At 49.0% G+C, this 17,340-nt stretch overlaps 1 protein-coding gene across 2 annotated transcripts in view; it reads right to left on the bottom strand.

Moving 5' to 3' along the window:
- Positions 1–8,530: 8,530 nt before the first annotated feature.
- cadm2a (cell adhesion molecule 2a) overlaps positions 8,531–17,340 on the bottom strand; it is a 120,570-nt gene continuing 111,760 nt past the window's right edge. For both annotated transcript variants that reach the window (XM_057053723.1, XM_057053724.1), the window contains 2 exons: positions 10,579–10,701; positions 8,531–8,917 (listed from right to left, as the gene is read on the bottom strand). In XM_057053723.1, the coding sequence (XP_056909703.1) occupies positions 8,799–8,917; positions 10,579–10,701 (242 nt within the window). In that variant the 3' untranslated portion in view covers positions 8,531–8,798. The remainder of the gene's footprint in view (positions 8,918–10,578; positions 10,702–17,340) is intronic.

Raw genomic sequence — 17,340 nt, 5'->3', positions numbered from 1 at the left:
GCGTTTCGCCACGCCACTTTTTCAAGCGAGCCACGTGTCTCCCCGTTCAGTATTTATGCAAGGTGAAAACTCCTCACACGGCAGACGGAGTTTGGGAGACGGCGGCGTGACTTTGAAACGTTCTGCCGCCGCCATCCTTCTGCGGGAAGTAGGTCGGACTTTTAAAAGCGGAGATTGTAGGAGGTAAACCCCCGTGTTAACGGTGCAATCAGAGCTGGAATGGTGTCAGCTAGGGCGCTAAAAAAGCCTTCCCTCGCAGCAGCTACTTTAAAACTTAGCTTTGTGTTGGTGATATTCCTTCAACCCCCCCAAATGGCCAAACCTCGGGCCTTTTATGTCCTCCATTAACTGTGCAGCAGACATAAATTAGCAGGATGGCTGCAGCCGCAGCCACGGGCTCTCTGCTGTGCGCTTCTCTATAATGGGACTGCGATACAGAGGTGACTCACATATGTGCGGTTACTCACTGGGATGGGAGCCGCGCTTCCATTAGGTTCACTTCCAGACGCTCAGCCTCAATAGACACATTCTCAAATGTGAAATGAGGAGTTCAGAGTCGCCATTATGTCGGCCGCATTGCGAGTCGGTGCAGAACGGGGGGAGAAATGGGGAGGATATAATAATAATTCCACAGTTTTGGTATTCGGCGAACCTTTCTGCACTCTCTGGTTCACACAGATCAGCCCCAAACCTCGTGGAGCGAGGTCCAAGTCAACTGCTTCCACCACTATAGGGTCGGGGAAACGAACCATCTCCGCCCTGCAACACTCATCTGACCACTTGTAATTAAATAACCAATTGTAGTTTCCTTTTATGCTTTAAAAACCAGGAAGGAGATGAGTCACTGTAACACGCTCACACGTTTCTGTAGTCCACCTCTGGGACTCCTCAGGCTGCTTGGCAACACCCAACAAGAAGGCCAGACGTTTAAGGGTCACCGGAGTGAACCCCCCTCGCACCCCCCCGGCACCTTTCAGAAACGGTGGATTGGAGTTTCCTTTTGTTGTCGCGCTGTGAAAGATGCTCACTCCTTTGTGAGCCTTTGACAACATTTATCTTAAGTAACGGTCCCCCACCAGGTCACCTCTGGTCTGCGCTCTCAACGTCAAAGGTGCCGCTCGAGGCCTGTGAAAGGAAAAAGACAATAAAAGTCTCTCAAAGTTTCTGCACCAGTTCCCTCCGATGGCTCCCTGACACGCGGAGGGTCACGGTTCGTGTGCGGTGCTGCGTGTGATCAGCAACAGGCGCTAACATCTCTGCTGCTGCTGCTGGGCCCACGCAAGTGAGTCATCCTGCACCCCCACCACAGGGGACGCTTGGGAGGAGAGGAGGAGGAGAGGAGGAGGAGGAGGAGGAGGAGGAGAGGAGGAGGAAGGGAAATGAGTCAGGGGATGCTTGGGAGGAGCACTGGAGGAGAGGAGGAGGAGGAGGAGGAGGAGGAGGAATGGAAATGAGTCAGGGGTACCAGGTTTAAGGGTGATAGGAGGATTGGAAGGAAGGAGGAGACGCGGTTTGACAGAAGGTGTCACTGGGCCAAGGAGGCGACTGTGGAATCATCCACGTTGTGGAGAAGAGGAGCGGAATTTGCATGGATCTGCAGCCCCGAAACTGGAATGACAGCACTGGGCAGGTGTGCGACACCGTGGCGCACTGACAAACTGACACTTCATGGCTCTGTGCATGTGTGTGTGTGTGTGGTGTGTGTGTGTGTGTGTGTGTGTGTGTGTTGTGTGTGTGTGTGTGCGTGTGTGTGCGTGCGTGCGTGCGTGCATGATCTCGCTCTGGTCTTCAGCACAGCCTTCTCTCTCGTCTCCCTCTGCAGTTTTCCTGAGCAGAACCTTCCCGTTGGAGGGTGGATCGGGCGTATTTGTCAGTCCTCTCCGGACTCTTCCCACCGTGTTTAATTCTGCAGCTTGGCTGTCTGGCGCTCGCATGCCTAAATGGATGCATCAATCAATACCGTTACCTCGCTCCTCCACCTGATTTATCCGCCCGTCCTTTCACAGGCGGCGACGAAAAGCGAGGTGATTTTCAAAAAGGCGGCAGAAACCGGAGCATTGATGGCAATTTTGTCTATAAAAATGTAATATTTCTTCATATCTGCATGTTTTCGCTCAAAGACTGGTGATGAAACCTAGAATAAAGCAACGGCGAATAAATAGATGGAAACGGTGAGCGGGCTCATATGGGGAGAGGCGTGCGTCACACGTGCAGATGCTCTTTTGCAATCGTGCCAAACTTTGCTGCAACATTGTATCTGATGCTTCTGGAAGGAAGCTCTTGTTTTTGGCAAAATGTTCAGGAGCATAATGAGGAACTGGGGAGGCGACCGCAAACAGTCTTTTGTGCTAAAGCATGCATAGAAACAAAGGATTTGTCTCTGACTGTGATGATTGTGTCGGCCTTTGCGAAAACAACCACATTTGAAGCCGTGCACGGCGGCTGTGATTGACCCGTCGTGCATAATGAGGTGATGGATGTCGAGAGAAACGCGGCGTTTGATGGGAACTCGGCGGACTAGCTGGTGCGCTTTCATTCAGCGCATCAAACCCGGCGACGTCAGCCCCACCTGTCTCCCCCATCTGGCATCTCCTCCTTGACAATATGATGAAAGGGAACACAAACAAAAGCCTTTCAGCAAATTTGGGAAACCTGGACTGCGATTTGCCCCCCGGGAGCACAAACTCGCTCAAATAGAAATTAAAGTTTGAGGTTCTTCCGTGACCTCTGCTCACCGACTGACTGACGGACTGACTGATTCGTGAGTGAGTTGCCCCCCCCCCCCCCCCCCCCCCCCCCCCCCACTGACCCCTCACTTTTCATTAGGGCAAGAATCACACGGCGGCCGCTGAGGAGCAGCTCTGCAGGTAGCGTTTATCCCCGACTGCTGGGCTGATTGCTGCGGCGCTCTTCAGCCCAACGTGACGTCTTATTGCATTACTTAATTCTGCCCTCCGCCATCATCGTCTGCCCCAGCGGTGCAGGTGGACACCACTTCCTGCTGTCCATCAGGCTCAAGCGCCGCTCGCTTTCCCTTTCATCTCTGTCTCACTGGAAGATTTGAGCCGGTCGATGAAAATACGATGACATGGTGAGGTTTCAAAGTCGGAATATAAATCAGCTAAATGGTTCCAGACCCATATAGAAAGGCTGGTTGTCTCGCAGTCCTAATATAGTGCTGCGTTAAGCTCATTTTAAAGTTGTTGATATATGAAAAACACCCTGTCGTGTATTTCTGCCTCTTCGTCTTGGCTCCTCTTCTGCTGTCTAGGCGACAGAAGAAGGTCCAGGATGGAAGGATACTTATGTGACATGGACCTCGTTGGAAGCTTTTATATAGGAATTATACATTCAAAGGCTTTTATCTGTTTGATTTAAGGTTCTTTCTCTCCATTTTGCTTCGAGCCCAACAGAAACACCGTCCTACATTTGTCCCGCAGCCATTTTCCCGACCACAAATTGCCGCGTAATCCCAGTTTTAACGGCGTGCAGCAGAGAACCTGGTGTTTTTGCAAATGGCAGAAAACAACAGACGTATCGCTCGTCTCAGCCTCTTCCAGGACAATTTGGACTCATTTTGACAGCAACGCTGCAGCTCCGACACGGGCAAACACGAGCCCGCGCGGCAAATTGAGCAGCATCACGTTGTCGCCACTGCCAGCAGATAGGAGCGCTACAAGGCAACATGAATTATTCCTGTTAATAAAAATTCATGAACATGTGTCTGTGTTTGTGTGTTTACTCGACTCCTTGCGGGAACAAATTAAGACAGTTCCAACACCGAGGAATGTTAATGCGCGATCAGCGCTCATCTCTTTGCGTTGAGGAACACCGGAGCTTCCAGAGGGGAGCGCACTTTCAATAAGAAAAAAAAGGCTCGTGAGGATCTTTTGCCAACTATTTATTCAACTTTTTTTTTTTAATTTCATACATGAGAAAGAACTAAATCAAATATAGGAAAATCCTACAGACAGGGAGAAAAACACCTCCATTATGGTGCCATAAGGCTAATCAAGCCTCCTCACAACGTTTTGTTGTGAGTCCCCTTAATTGGTGGAGGAGATCAGGAGCAGAAGGTGTCTGAGCCTCACTGTCGATGCTCTGGAAGCAACTGAGGCGCGTTTCTGCGGGGGAAAACGTTCAGATCAGGACAGAAGCAGCAGGATCTCTCACGCTGCCACACAATGACTCCATCAGTAAAAGCAGTTTCTACCAACAGTGGAACGTATTCGCAGCAAATATCCACCTTTCAGGTTCGTGATATCAAGAAAATAAAAAGCCACGAAACGCGTGAGAGACAGCAAGCGAACGGCTACTGAAGGACCGATGAGGCATTTTAGTCCGACCTCCGAGGACTCAATCAAAAGAGAACCTCCCAACGAGCTTTATTCCTGAGATGCAGAAGAAAAGGAAAATAACCCACAGCAGGAAACGACCCTGTGGGGCGCCGTCGCTGCGAAGAGATGGAGAACGGGCCGACGGGCTCAAGCGGCGCCGGGCTACAGGCTGCAGAGGTCAGCGGAGACGTCGGGGAGGAGACCAGTGAGGACGGGAGCAGGTCCGTGTCATCGCCATGTCAACTATTAAAGCAGAGGATTAGAAGCGGAGGTGGCTCAGAAGACGTTTCAGCCTCCAGTTTCATGGTAAAGCAGAGGAATTGCTGGCAGGGATCACGCGTGTGCACGTGGGAGCGGGGGGAGAACAGGCTGGATTCAAATAAAGGTGACGCTCAGCTGGACTGGACAGGAATCAACCCGAGAGGCACAAAAAAACAAACCTTTGCAACGTTTTAACGGCACTCACGAAGCCGTTTCAGTCAGGTCAACAAACAAACAAACAACAAACAAACAAACAACTTCTGGTGTGCAGGAAGGTCGGAGCTCATGAAACGGGGGTGGGCAGGAGGGCGACGCCGCGAGTACAAATACTTTAACTCTGCCTCTTGGTTCCGTGACAGCTGGACGTTGAACGTCAGCTGAAATCAGGGGCGTTTTAAAGCTTAGATCCAACCGACAGCAACAAAAACATGAAGAGAGTCTGTGGCAGTAACCCCCCCTTCCACCCCCCCCCCCCCCCCCCCCCATCCCCCAGGTGGACTCTACCAAAGCATGAAAAGCATGAGCGAGGCTGCTAGCCTGGCAAAATGGCCACGTTTGGCCAAGCTGTCATTTGCTAATAAATCAGCTCGTTTCTTTTGTGTCAGAACATCTTTACAAGGTGCCCCCCCCCCTTTAAAAAAAGAAACATTTTAGCACTGCCGAGAAATCTCCATCTAAGAGGCAGAAATCAGAATGAAGTAAATGGCACCTGCGTCACACATGAATTCACCACTGCAGACACCACTTTTCCATGAGTGTTGTTTTAATACAAAACCAGCCGTTTGAAGGACTTTCAGACGGAACAGAAACAGGGAAACACGGATTTCCAAAATAAAAGCATGTGCATGAAGCAAACGATAAAATGTGACTGAGCCCGATGTTGATCGAAGACACTATCAGATATAAAAGAAAATAAAAAAGAAAACACATTAAAAAAGATCTAGACTTACATCATCGTGATATACACACATGTGACACATAATAAAGTTCCAGAGGACCAGAGTCGGCCTGGGACGCTTCCCTTCTGGACCTACTGAAGGTGAGGCTCAATGTGGCTTAAACCCGCAAATAGTGGCGCGTTGATGTGCACGAACGAACACGACTGTGAGGCTTCAGCATTCTTTTTAAAACTACTTAATGCACAATGAGCGACCTAAGCGTCTATGACTGGTCCTCAGCTTGTAAGTCACTCCAGCAGTGTTTGCGTTATACTTGCTGACCTTATTTACATAATGCTGTAAATTGGCCATCAAATTGGGGACAGATGGGGCAACTATTTTATTGCCCTTGGTAATAATTTGCTGCCTCTTAGCATATCGGCTTGCTGCTATTTTCTGGCCAGAGGCCACAGTGTTATTGATCGCTCGGAGAAACGGAGGGATATGAAGAAGAAACCGTATCAGAGGTTTTTATGGCTGCTGCCGAATTACCACTATTGCGTTATTATAAGTGCAATTTGTAAAATATAAGAGGGGTGGTATTTGCCAACCAGTACCGACCTGCTGTAAGCACTTTGGGCTGGGTAATCATCTTTGGTTGCAAAGGTCAGTGCGCTCACGTGCACACAGAAGTGGAGCTTCGGCTCCCAGCACAAATGCACCAGATTCAGTGTTGCGTTGTGTGTGTTCAAGTCCGCTACGGTAGGGAAGCGACGCGCGTCCCCCCTCCTCACGAGGCCCTTGCTCTGTCTAAATGTTCAATTCTGACACCGTAAACTGTGCCTCCTGGTCTAGACTATAATTTAGGGCTCTTGTCCAACTACTCACCACCATGGCTTTGTTTTGGTTCCTTCACTCGTTTCCTGGTGCTCTGCTATACTTTAATGTCACCCATCACAGCCTAGAAGGAGGAGAATTGATGGCGCAGGTGATTTTAGTCCGACCCAGACGTATGTGAAAGTGCAGATTTAGCAGTGAAGCTATCAGCTACTCCCAACGCCATGTAAGCGAGTGACTCGTCAAAAGTTAGCGGAGTGGCTAACGTGAATTCAGACGAATTAAAGGTGATGCTGGGAGGTCCGAACAGTGAGTTTTATTCTTTTCGAATGGGAAAGGAACTTGATTTATGAGGAAAGACTGAAAAAATGAGCTATTTTTGCAAATTTCTGGTTTGTTTAGAAAATACTTAAGCTACACCTATATTACAAATCGCACATTAAATGTTTCGCCAAAGACAGTTTCTGTGGAAAAAGCCGCCGTAACACTAAAATGATTGTTCACGATGTGTCGCACAAGTTGTGTAAATTCTTAATCATATTTTCTACAACACCAAGTCAGGTCTGTCGCACCTGTAAGAGAACGCCACCAACACAAGAAGAAGCCTCTGCTGTCTAAATTAAAGTGACAAATATACTTCCGCTGTGGATCCCCTCTAAATTACTTCAGCTCATATAAATTAAACAGGAAAAATAACCAAACCAAAACATGCTAATCTGTATTAAAGTTTAGTTTTCACACATTATATACATGCCTTGTACCAAAGCAGAATACATTGTTTTAGACACTTTTCTAAGGAGAATGTAATTTAAAAACTGAAAAAAATGGAAACAGATAAATTGGCCAATATACAAAATCGGAGGAATACGGGAATCCAGAATTTAACATCAAATTTCACAACCACGTTTTAGCAGACACAATATACAGCAGGGAGCTCAGAAAAAAACAAACCCCTTTTTTTTCCTATAAACTTTGATTTAGCTTAGATGAACTGTATATTTTTCTGTCCAGAATTCGGGCGGACCGCCTCGTCAGCGCTCTCGTTTTCGATAGAAAAACATTCCCCCGGCGATCGGTTGTTGGCAAAGAAACGTCGTTATTTATTCAGGCATTTTTGTGCTTCTCTTTTCTTCAGATCGGAAAGGAGGCCCCTTCACTCGCAAACTATTTCTTTTTTTTTTCTCACCAAATCTCCACCTAAACTAAAAGTTTAGTTCATGGAAATAACAAGATGGGGGAGGGGGGGATGCAAACACCCCAACGAAATCATTAGGAACAGAAATCTCGACAGAAAACACGCGTTTCACTCGATTCTCGTTGTGGCTGATGATGAATCGTGATTGATGTCAAACCTTCTCTATACGACGCTGCAGCTCTTCCTGTGAGTCCTAACACTCAAACATGTCCTCCTAATATTGCCGTGTGACATAAACGTGTACAAAGTAATGCAAAGTGAGAAGCTAAACTCGTTTCCACACAGTTTGCGCAGCCTAAAGGGACAAGAGATCGCCTCTTTCTGTACACCATCCCGAAAACCCCTTTTTTGGGGGGAGTCGCGAGCTTTCAGGAGGACCCTGGTGGCTGGTTGGCTGAACTGCAGCCTGGGCGGCACGGGAATATACACACAAAAGTACGCAGCGACGGAATCTCTGTGCATTGTCTGCTCTAAACAACACTACCCTTAATTACCCCTACCCTAATGAATGAAAACCATACGATCCGTTTATCGGACATACCTTACTACGGCGTTACACAAAACCTTCTGCTTATCTTACAATGGGTCGACTGTTTAAATACAAGTTCATTTAGAGGGAAGAGAGGTCGGGAGAGGGGAGGTGCTTCATCTAAAAGTACCGTTTTCAGCGTGATCGGCGTGTATAAGGCGTAAAGATTTTCATTTCAATGAAAAAAAATATGTAAAAAAAAAAAACCAAAACCCGAAGCAACGCATAAAAAAAGCTGAGAGCAGAGCAGTGAAATGACCTCACTCGGGCCGCCTACGAAGCGTTTCACAGCGCGGCCGACAGATAACACATGAAGGCATTGACAGAAGTTCAATGGCGGCTGTATTTTAGGCACCGTGTTGATAGGAGATATGATATGTGTTGGTGGGGGGGGGGGGGGGGGGTACAGTATGCCTTTGGGAGGCGGGGGTATGTAAGAAGCAGATATGCAGACCTCCGGGCGTCTACGTGCCGCGTGAACACCAATGAGAGAGGAGAGCTCCTGCGGCGCCTGCACGGAGCCCATGAACGCCGGCCGCCAACAAAAGAGAAGGACGAGATGCAGATGATGAAAGTGGCAATAATGGGGAGACACTTGGGGAACCTCTCTGTGGACCGCCTGCAGGTTCCTCGCCGGCAGGACGGAGGGGGTGGTTCGGAGGAAGAAGGGGGAAAAAGAGGGGAAGAGGGGCGTCGGAGAGGGCGAGGAGATAGAGAGACTGGAGAGGAGGGGGAGAGAGCGGCACAGCTCCCTCTGCAGTCTAAATGAAGTATTCTTTCTTCTCTTCTGTGTGCGCGTGGTTGCCCTCGGCGTTGATGATGGCCGTGTCGGCGTCGGGCGCGTCGTCCGCTCCTTTGGCCTCGTTTGTCAAGTACGTTCCTGAGGAAGTGGGGAAACAACAAAGCAATATGAGTGAAAACAAGCGGCGAGCCGCCCGGCGTGGCGTTCACAGCCCGAGGCCGAGAGCGCACGATGCTCCATATTCATGTACAGAAAGATGACGAGCAAGGATATGGAAATACAGCAGAGAGTGTGTGTGTGTGTGTGTGTGTTTAACCTTGGATTCTTTATTGACGCCACTGTTCTTACTGGCAACACTCTCAGCTACAAACAGTCTGATGTCTTTTTATTTATTTTTTTATCAGAAACGCTGAAAACTTTTCACTCTGTCCATTACGGCTGTTTCGTGTCGCGCTGAACTCTTCGGGTATCGACGTCTGGGCCTTCAGACCATTGATGGAAATAAAGATGGATGATGCGTCAACGCCGTGTCCTGTTGTACAGCGGCAAAGCGGCGGAGGCCCAGGAGACGACCGCTGCCATCTTGCTCTGATAAGATCGTTTGTGGCTGGAGTCTGAGCGGTGGCGCGACCATCTATCAAGATTTGTCCACACAGCTGTCCACTCAAATGTGAACGGAGCCCAGCTGTGAATTTTGATGCTTAACCTTATTTTTAACCGTCCATCCAGCCGTTTCCCGTTAACCGCCAATTACTCCTAATCAAGGTCAGGGGGCGAATCCCTGCAGTCACTGGGTTAGGGGCTGAAACACAGCCTGGATCGATCCATCACCCAATCAGCGTTATGTCCATGTTTGGACTAAGGCTGGAAACAGGCGTATCCAAGGAAACCACACACAGGCAGAGAGAACGGCTCGAGCTGGAATCGAACGCAGAACCTAATTGTAATGTCATTTTTACTACACAAACAATGAATCAAACCGAGTAGCGCCTGAAAAAAGAGGCTAAAAGCACTTTCACACCTAAAGCGGTGTGTGTGTGTGTGTGTGTGCAAACGGCTCTTGATTTGGGATTGAGTCCATTCCCGCAGCCAGAAAACAAGTTGTTGTGTTGTCAGAAAACGAGGTACTGAACATTGAAAAGCAACTCGGAAGGCAGCAGGGAAGCTAGCGGTAGCATCGTTAAAGCAATCAGAACAACCGTGTTTGAGCGACGCCTGAACAGACGGAGGACGTTTGAAGCTGAGATTGCGTTGTACGGGGGGTCAGGAGGTCACACGGCATTGAACGGGAGGTCACGTGTTGGGCATCACCAGGATAAACCCCATTTGTGCCAGATGTGATCTTAAACAGCTCTTAATGCTACTGTGGCGTCGGCTCACTAGCGGTGAAGGGATGATGGCCTAGTTAGCGGAGGAGTAGTTTGTGTTTGTGCAGTGTTGTTAGCGTTGCCAGGCAACTTCTTCATAAACTAGATGTGTATCTTGTGACTTGCGTGAGAGTAGCAACAGCTCGTTAGAGCACAATCATGTCCTGGAACCAGGAAGCTGCCACAGAAGCGCCGCGTTTCTTCACAAAAATGACCCCAGCCAGTCTCGAACATGCACTAATTCTGTCACACCATTTGTGAAATATGATGATGACGACGCCCCACATTTTTCATTTTTATTGGAAGCTGTAGGCGTACGGTCCGACTTGGGGACCCGGGGAAAGAACGTGCGCGTCTTGTGGGAAAAGCCCGACATGCTCCACTGCTTTCATCAGCCCTGTGGGACTCCGTCGGGCTCCGCTGTGGATTTACCTTTATGCCTGGCCAGGTATCTCCCCAGGACGATGATTAGACACAAAGTGACAAAGACCACTACAGCCACCACCCCTCCGATCAAGGCGTGGTCGGTGCCGTGCTGCCCCACAGCGTTCGGATCTGAGGAGAGAGAGAGAGGGAGAGAGGGGGGCGGTGAGGGTGCGGTCTCAGCGACGGATCGTTGGATCGTTGGATCGAAGGCAGAGCAGCAGCAGAAGGCAGGCGAGACAAAACAGCGCAAGTAGGAAAGACTATTTGTGGGTCGTTGGTGCTGTAATGAGCCGCTGTCGTTCCCTCCTCTGTCCCCACCGCGCAGCCGGAGCGGAGCTGTCGGGGGATAATGACGAGAGAGGCAGGCGGATACCACGCTGACACAGAGAGCAGTTAGAGACGGGCGCCCTGCAAAAGGAGGGAAACGCAAATCGAGAAGGGCCTCCGAAAAATGGAGTCAATAATTCAGGATTACCCCCCCACCACCCCACCCCGCTCATGCTGCAGGAGACCCCCCCTTCCCCCCCAACGCTGAGCGGCGGTAAATAAATCATCACATGGAAAATTAAAAAAGGAATCTCAATCTTTTTTTAACGCTTCCCGCTGAGGACAGATTGTGGCTGAAAAAATAGATCGGTGTCAGAGAGCTGCGATACCCCCCCCCCCCCCCCCCCCCCATCTGTTGGAGTAGCAGGTGATTATATGGCAAAGATGAGGCTCAAGGAATCCCGAACAGAGCCACCGAAGCGCTCTCTTGACTCCAACAACTTGACTTTTTTCTCGGCTTTACGGGCTATTGGAGGAGTGGATACGACACCGGCGGCGTCGGCTCGGGATGAATAATAATAAAACAGGGCTGACAGTGATGGCGATGGGGGAGAGATGGGTAATAAAGCGGCCTGTATTATTCATATCAGCCCGTGACACCTGAGAAATTAGCACTCATCTCATTATGGCGCGCCCAGCGCCGGGGCACGCCGTATACGCTCCTGTCACGTTACGTGCATGTGGGCTGATGATAGGTGAAATATGGGGGTGTCAGAGCTGGCTGACAGACAGAAAGCTGATTTAACACACACATTGAATACTGAGGCCCGCTCTACCTTTCTACCTGCATCCATCCAGTGGCCAAATTGAACAGCTGGCTCGCTCTCCCGCCGCAATTCTCCGAGGCCTGAGCGACCGGGCTGTCACAACCCGCCGCCTTTTAGTGGACATACACACACAAGCAAGCACACACCCAGTTCTGACCGGTTCTGCTTGGCCAGTGGAGCGGAGAGCAGACGAATGTTCCCCCAGCGCAGCCCAACAGGTCGAGAAGTCGAGGCGTTTAGATGGACGTGGCGTTCCTCGCCTCTATCTGCAGGGAGGTGGGCGTTTGGAACCAACACACTCGCCGCCCTGCGGCCGCACCGACGTGCACCTTATAGAACCTGGGAACACCAGTAAAGTCCGAACCAGGTCAGGCTGGGAGTCAAATGAAGGTGACCTCCATGGAGCAGCTTCCCCGTAAACAGCCTGCATCACAGCAGCTGAACGAGGAACAAACAGCACGCGACTCTTATGGCACCTCCCGTCTCTGACAGGCAATATAGAATCCTTAAACTGGTGTTTTCTGATGCGCCGTCATGCGTTCTGTTCTTGTCTTCTCCGACTCAGGGAAGGAGAAAAACGCAGCAGGAGAGACAGCCAGAGAGAGGAGCCGGAGACAGGCTTGATGGACGGGAAAAGGCAGAATCTTCAGCTGGAACGAGAAGAGTGAAGGACCAGCAGCAGGGAGCAGAGGGTCCTGGAGAGGAGGTTGTATTTTTTATGGACCAAAAAATACCTTTTATTAAGGGCACACCAAGCCCCCCCCTTTTATTTTACAGGGCCATTGAATAAGAGACAGCGGCAGCTCAAACTGCTGATTTTAAAGAGGCTTCTTGTGAGCTGGACTTGTTAAATCTATTAAAATGTGCAGAGCTTCTGTTACTCGCTGACGGACCAAAAGCGTCTGATTATGAACGTCCTGCTGATTCCTCCCAGGAGCAGACGGACGTGCGACGCTGTCACATGACACACCACATATATTCAAGTGATTATCTCATAATTCCACTTCATGGGAGGAGAGTCAAACGTAACATATTACAAATCGCAAAGACTACTGGTGCTTTCCTCTAATTGGGTCCGAATTGAAATGGAAATTGTGCACGAAGGAGCTGTTAAAGCTCTCAGCCAGAAAAGAACCCGCCAAGCACGCAGGAACTGAAGTGGGTCCCAAATGAAGCAGCTCGACGGGGCCGGACACACCTGCGGTGACCTGCAGCTCCTCCAGCTGAACACAAGTCACTCCAGCACAAAACTCCCAGAGAAATTAGTCCAATTAAGATGCAGCTAATTGAGTTCTTTGTCCTTAAGTCGGCCGCGTGGGTCACGTTGCATCACGTGTGTGTGTGTGTGTGTGTGTGTGTGTGAGCACATAATTGTGCTGATTTCATTAATATTATTCTGTGCTGGAACAGATTCAAGAGGAACCCTACAATCCTTAGAGGGGTTGGGGGGGCTTCTGCAGTCCACTTTCTTATTAAACCTTTATTGATGTTTAAAACCTAACGAGCCTATTGGCTGATTGCTGCTACGTCACTAAATGTGAACCTTTGTGTTACTTCCGCTGCGGAAAAAGTCAAAGACAGAGAAAAAAGAAAGAGAGAGGAAAGTGCCTGCAGACCTCACGTGTTTGATGAGTCAATTATGTCCGACTTTCTGGCAGAGGCTGGAAATTCACAAGTACATGCAGGAAAGGAGCTGAAAGACACGTCTGTGTACTCTTAAATAAATTCACCCAAGCGTGTGAGAGTCGAAAAAACAAACCCCGAAATGAAGATATTCCCAAGAGCCAGTGTGTGTGTGTGTGTGCGTGTGCATGCGTGCGTGTGTGTGTGCGTGCGTGCTAACTATTGCTTGCTGGGTCAAAATGGATTAATTAGATTCCGAAAACAAATTACTTCTGCTAATCATTCAATAAGGCCCACATGTGCACGTGGATATTGAATATTCAACAAGCTCTCGCCGTCTCCCCGGAGTGAAGACAAATTGTGGTCAGTGGGGTAACAACACCAGGTTATAACCAAAGAGTGATGATTAATCATATGAATTCATGAGTCTGGCGAAATGACGGAACCAGCGATAAAAGCACGGTAGAGGCGGAGTGGACCTTCCGATAACTGGGGGGGGTTCAAGCTGGAACCATCTTGGAGAACTGAATCAGGACTGGAATGAAAGGTAGGAAATCTAGGAATAGCTGACAGCTGGCACGTGTGAGGGCGTGCACGTGCGGGACTGAGGTCTAATGAACATCATGTGTAATTCTACACACCGGCCTCAGGACTCTTCTCTCCTCTTGTTCTACATTTTATTCCAAATTGTTGCCATATTTCTTCCCAGAAGCGTTCGGAAGAGACAGATCATCAATAACAGTTGGCCGGTAATAAGTGCGACAGCCTCGCGTGTTACGCTTTAAATTCTCCTGCGACTCTCGGCGAGGAGCACAAGGCAAAATGGAGGGAAGGTTGGCCTGTTCAATATTGAAGGCCTCGACCCCCAGCCCACCCCCCCAGGGATGCCGCAAGCTGGTTCCAACCTTTCCAGGATGGAACACAGGAAAGGTTCAACTGGACACGGACACCTGCAATTAAAAAAGGAGGGAAAAAAGCCCTTTTCATCATGCGGTCTAACCTGTGCCCTCCATTTTGAATAAGATCAATAGCAATGAAATAAAGGAGGCTCCCAACTCTGCCGGGGATAAAAATAGTTCCCTCCCTTATTGAGTCGTTACAAAAAAGGTTTGTTCTCAGTCTGAAGAGGCTCCAATAGGTTAGCGTGGGGTTAAAGACATAAAACGCTACCCGAGGTGAAGAACCTGACCTTTGAGTCTCAACAATGATAAAACAGCCACGGCAGATCACCTCCAGCTCATTTATTTCATACAGAAACTCTTTCATCAAATTATGGTTCCCCTTTTCAAAGCGCACCTTTAGAAAGGGGGATCTCACCCCATGACATTTGCTTTTTCTGCTTCTTTGATCGAGCACGGGCTCGTGTTGGGAGGAGTCACACGGAGAGCTAACGCAGCGCTACGCTAACACGCGATTCACGCGGCTTCTCTCTGTCTTTAGCCCCTCCCCCTCAACAATTTCCACCCGTGGCGACATTCGTCCGGCTAATTTAACCTCCCTGGCTGCAGTTCAGGAAAATCACTCGGATAGATTGTCAGGAACGGCGCTGCCACTCATGTTCGGCTTCAGGCCACGCCGGAGAGGAGGGAACGCTCGGTCTAATCCTGACTTTTCAACCCTGACCAATCCGCAGCCTTATGAATTCACACGTAATAATCACCGCTCTCCACTTCAAGAATTGGGGTCCGATCCCTTCGGCTCTGCCTCGGAGCCGTGCAGGTGCCGCTCGCGCCGCCTCACACCAACAATTACAGCGGAATTCTGCGATATCGTCCAGGATTCTGTAGACATTTTGATTAAGGCTTTAAGAATTCTTGATGCATTCATTTACTCCCACCAGCTCCTCGGGGATCAAATACCAGACTAAAGACTAAGAACATTTATAAACCTTGGAGGTTGAGGGGCATATTTTAGTAGTTTTCCATTTTCTGTGTTAGCGGTGACAAGCCATGAATAATAGGCTTCTCCCAGCTGAGGGCCCCTTTTATCCGGGAGTAATATCAGGAACGGGGGCCGAGGTCGGTGGCACAAAAGCTGATTATGAGAAGTGAGTGGTAAATATTTTAAAAGCAGAAGAAAAATTGATGCACGGGTTCAAGCTCTTGGCATCCCAAGGTCGAAGCTAATTTGAAACATTTGGGGCGGAGAACGTGCGTGCGATGGTGGGAGAGGGTGGTCTGATGGCATCGCATAGAGCCCGGATACTTAAGGGAAGACTTATTACAGCTATTACGGCTGACGAGGCTATTAAAAATACAGAGTGTGTGTTGGCCATATCTGCCAGGACTTCATTAATACAGTGGATCAGGCAGCAGTGGTCCAGAATTAAGGGTGTAAAAAATATCCCGTAGCTCAGATCACCTTCGCTCCAAAGGTCAATATTACAATTAAAGGCAGGGGTCCTTTAAAATCTCCGTTTGCCATTAGGACCACTGAGTCTTGCTTAAAAATCTTCCTGCAAAGGTTGACTTAATGCATCATTTCAGCGCCATGCGCTTGTATTGATTCGCTGTCACCACGTGGGCAAATTAGCCACACAAAAGCAATTTGCCGCGCAAAAAGCTATTAGGGCGGGAGCGCGCTGTAAAAAAGTGTCACAACTTGCAAACGAAATGATAGAAAGCAAGTAAAAAGTTTTAAATACCGACCGCAGGACAAAAGGGAAAGTTGGGACTAATTTCTAAATAAGGAAACATTCTGGAATTCAACAAGGAATCAGCATTTTATCCCAAACACGAGGGCTTTATTAGTATAATCTGTTGAGTTTTGTTTTAAGAGTGTGCAAATTCCTCCAAAATCTAGAACTTTCTCAGCCATTTTACCCCCGGGCTTTGCTCGAGAGGGCAGCCTCAACTCGTCTCAGAATATCAATCCTTTCCTTTTGAAAAGGTTTCTGTCTGAACTCAGAAGTCAGGGGACAACTGAAGAACATGAATCACTTCCAGCAGGTCGTTGGGGCCTAATATTCTTCTAAACCGACGGACCGAACCTCCAAAAACCTGCGCCCGTATTCCGTTTCTTAATCCCCCTTCATGTGAAAACCATACAAGTCTCTGTCCTCTCGCACCGTCAGGCGACACTTCAGCCTGGCGGCAGCTGCTGTTTATGCTAATAGCGTAGCGTGGAGGTGAGAGGAGGGGAGCGTTGGGGAGACAGCGGAACAGATGAAGGCTGCAGCAGGGAAAGAGCTCGCCGTGTGTATAATGCAGCTGTTCTGCTTACAGGCGAGCCTACATCCTGCGTTTCATCTACACGGGAAGACAACTTTATTAAAAAGACAAAACGTCACGCGGCTAGCGCGGCTTTCATCCAGAGCCTGTGAAAAGACCTGGTAATAAATCAAGTAGACACATGGAAACAGATAGCGGAGTATCCTGAGAGCGGGGACACTGAGAGGGAGGCTGATACTTAGATTCCCTGAAGATACACAAAGACTCGGCGCTGCACAAACACACATCGGAGCAGCAGTGAGGACGCGCTAATGTGGAAGATCCACTGTCCTCTTTCTTTTTCTAAAACAGGCTCTGAAGAGAGAGAGAGGGAGAGACGGAGCCGGGGAGGGAAAAATGAAACTTTGACGGAGGAGAGGTGGAGTCGAGACCCCTGAAGAACTGTAAAGACGGTCGTTTAGAGAAAGGAAGGATTCCGGGGGAACGAGGCCGGGCAAATGAAAACGGAGAGCAACGAAGAACAGGAGGAGCCGTAAAACTGAGTAAACTGGTGAATTTTGGGGTCCGTCGTTGAATTCCATTCATTCCAGAACTGCAGTCAAGATTATTTATTAAAAAGGGGTCAAAATACTTCCAACAACTTTGGAAAACCAAGCTGGCGATGATGGATGAGTGCGGGAGCCCCTCTGCATACACTGTCACAACACATTATTTATTTTAGATTGACTTGTCACTCAGGGACTTTGATTGACAGCCCGCTCTGCCGCAGCATATAAAAGACCACATCAGCATAATGGTGCAGCCATTCACGCCGCAGGCATCAGAGCGTTTGCCTTTTGGACCTTTAACCAGTCGTAAGATAGTTTTAGAAACACAGATTA

This window comes from Takifugu flavidus, chromosome 14 (genome assembly GCF_003711565.1).
Source record: "Takifugu flavidus isolate HTHZ2018 chromosome 14, ASM371156v2, whole genome shotgun sequence".
Lineage (NCBI taxonomy): Eukaryota > Metazoa > Chordata > Actinopteri > Tetraodontiformes > Tetraodontidae > Takifugu > Takifugu flavidus.
This window is presented reverse-complemented; position numbering and strand designations above follow the sequence as displayed.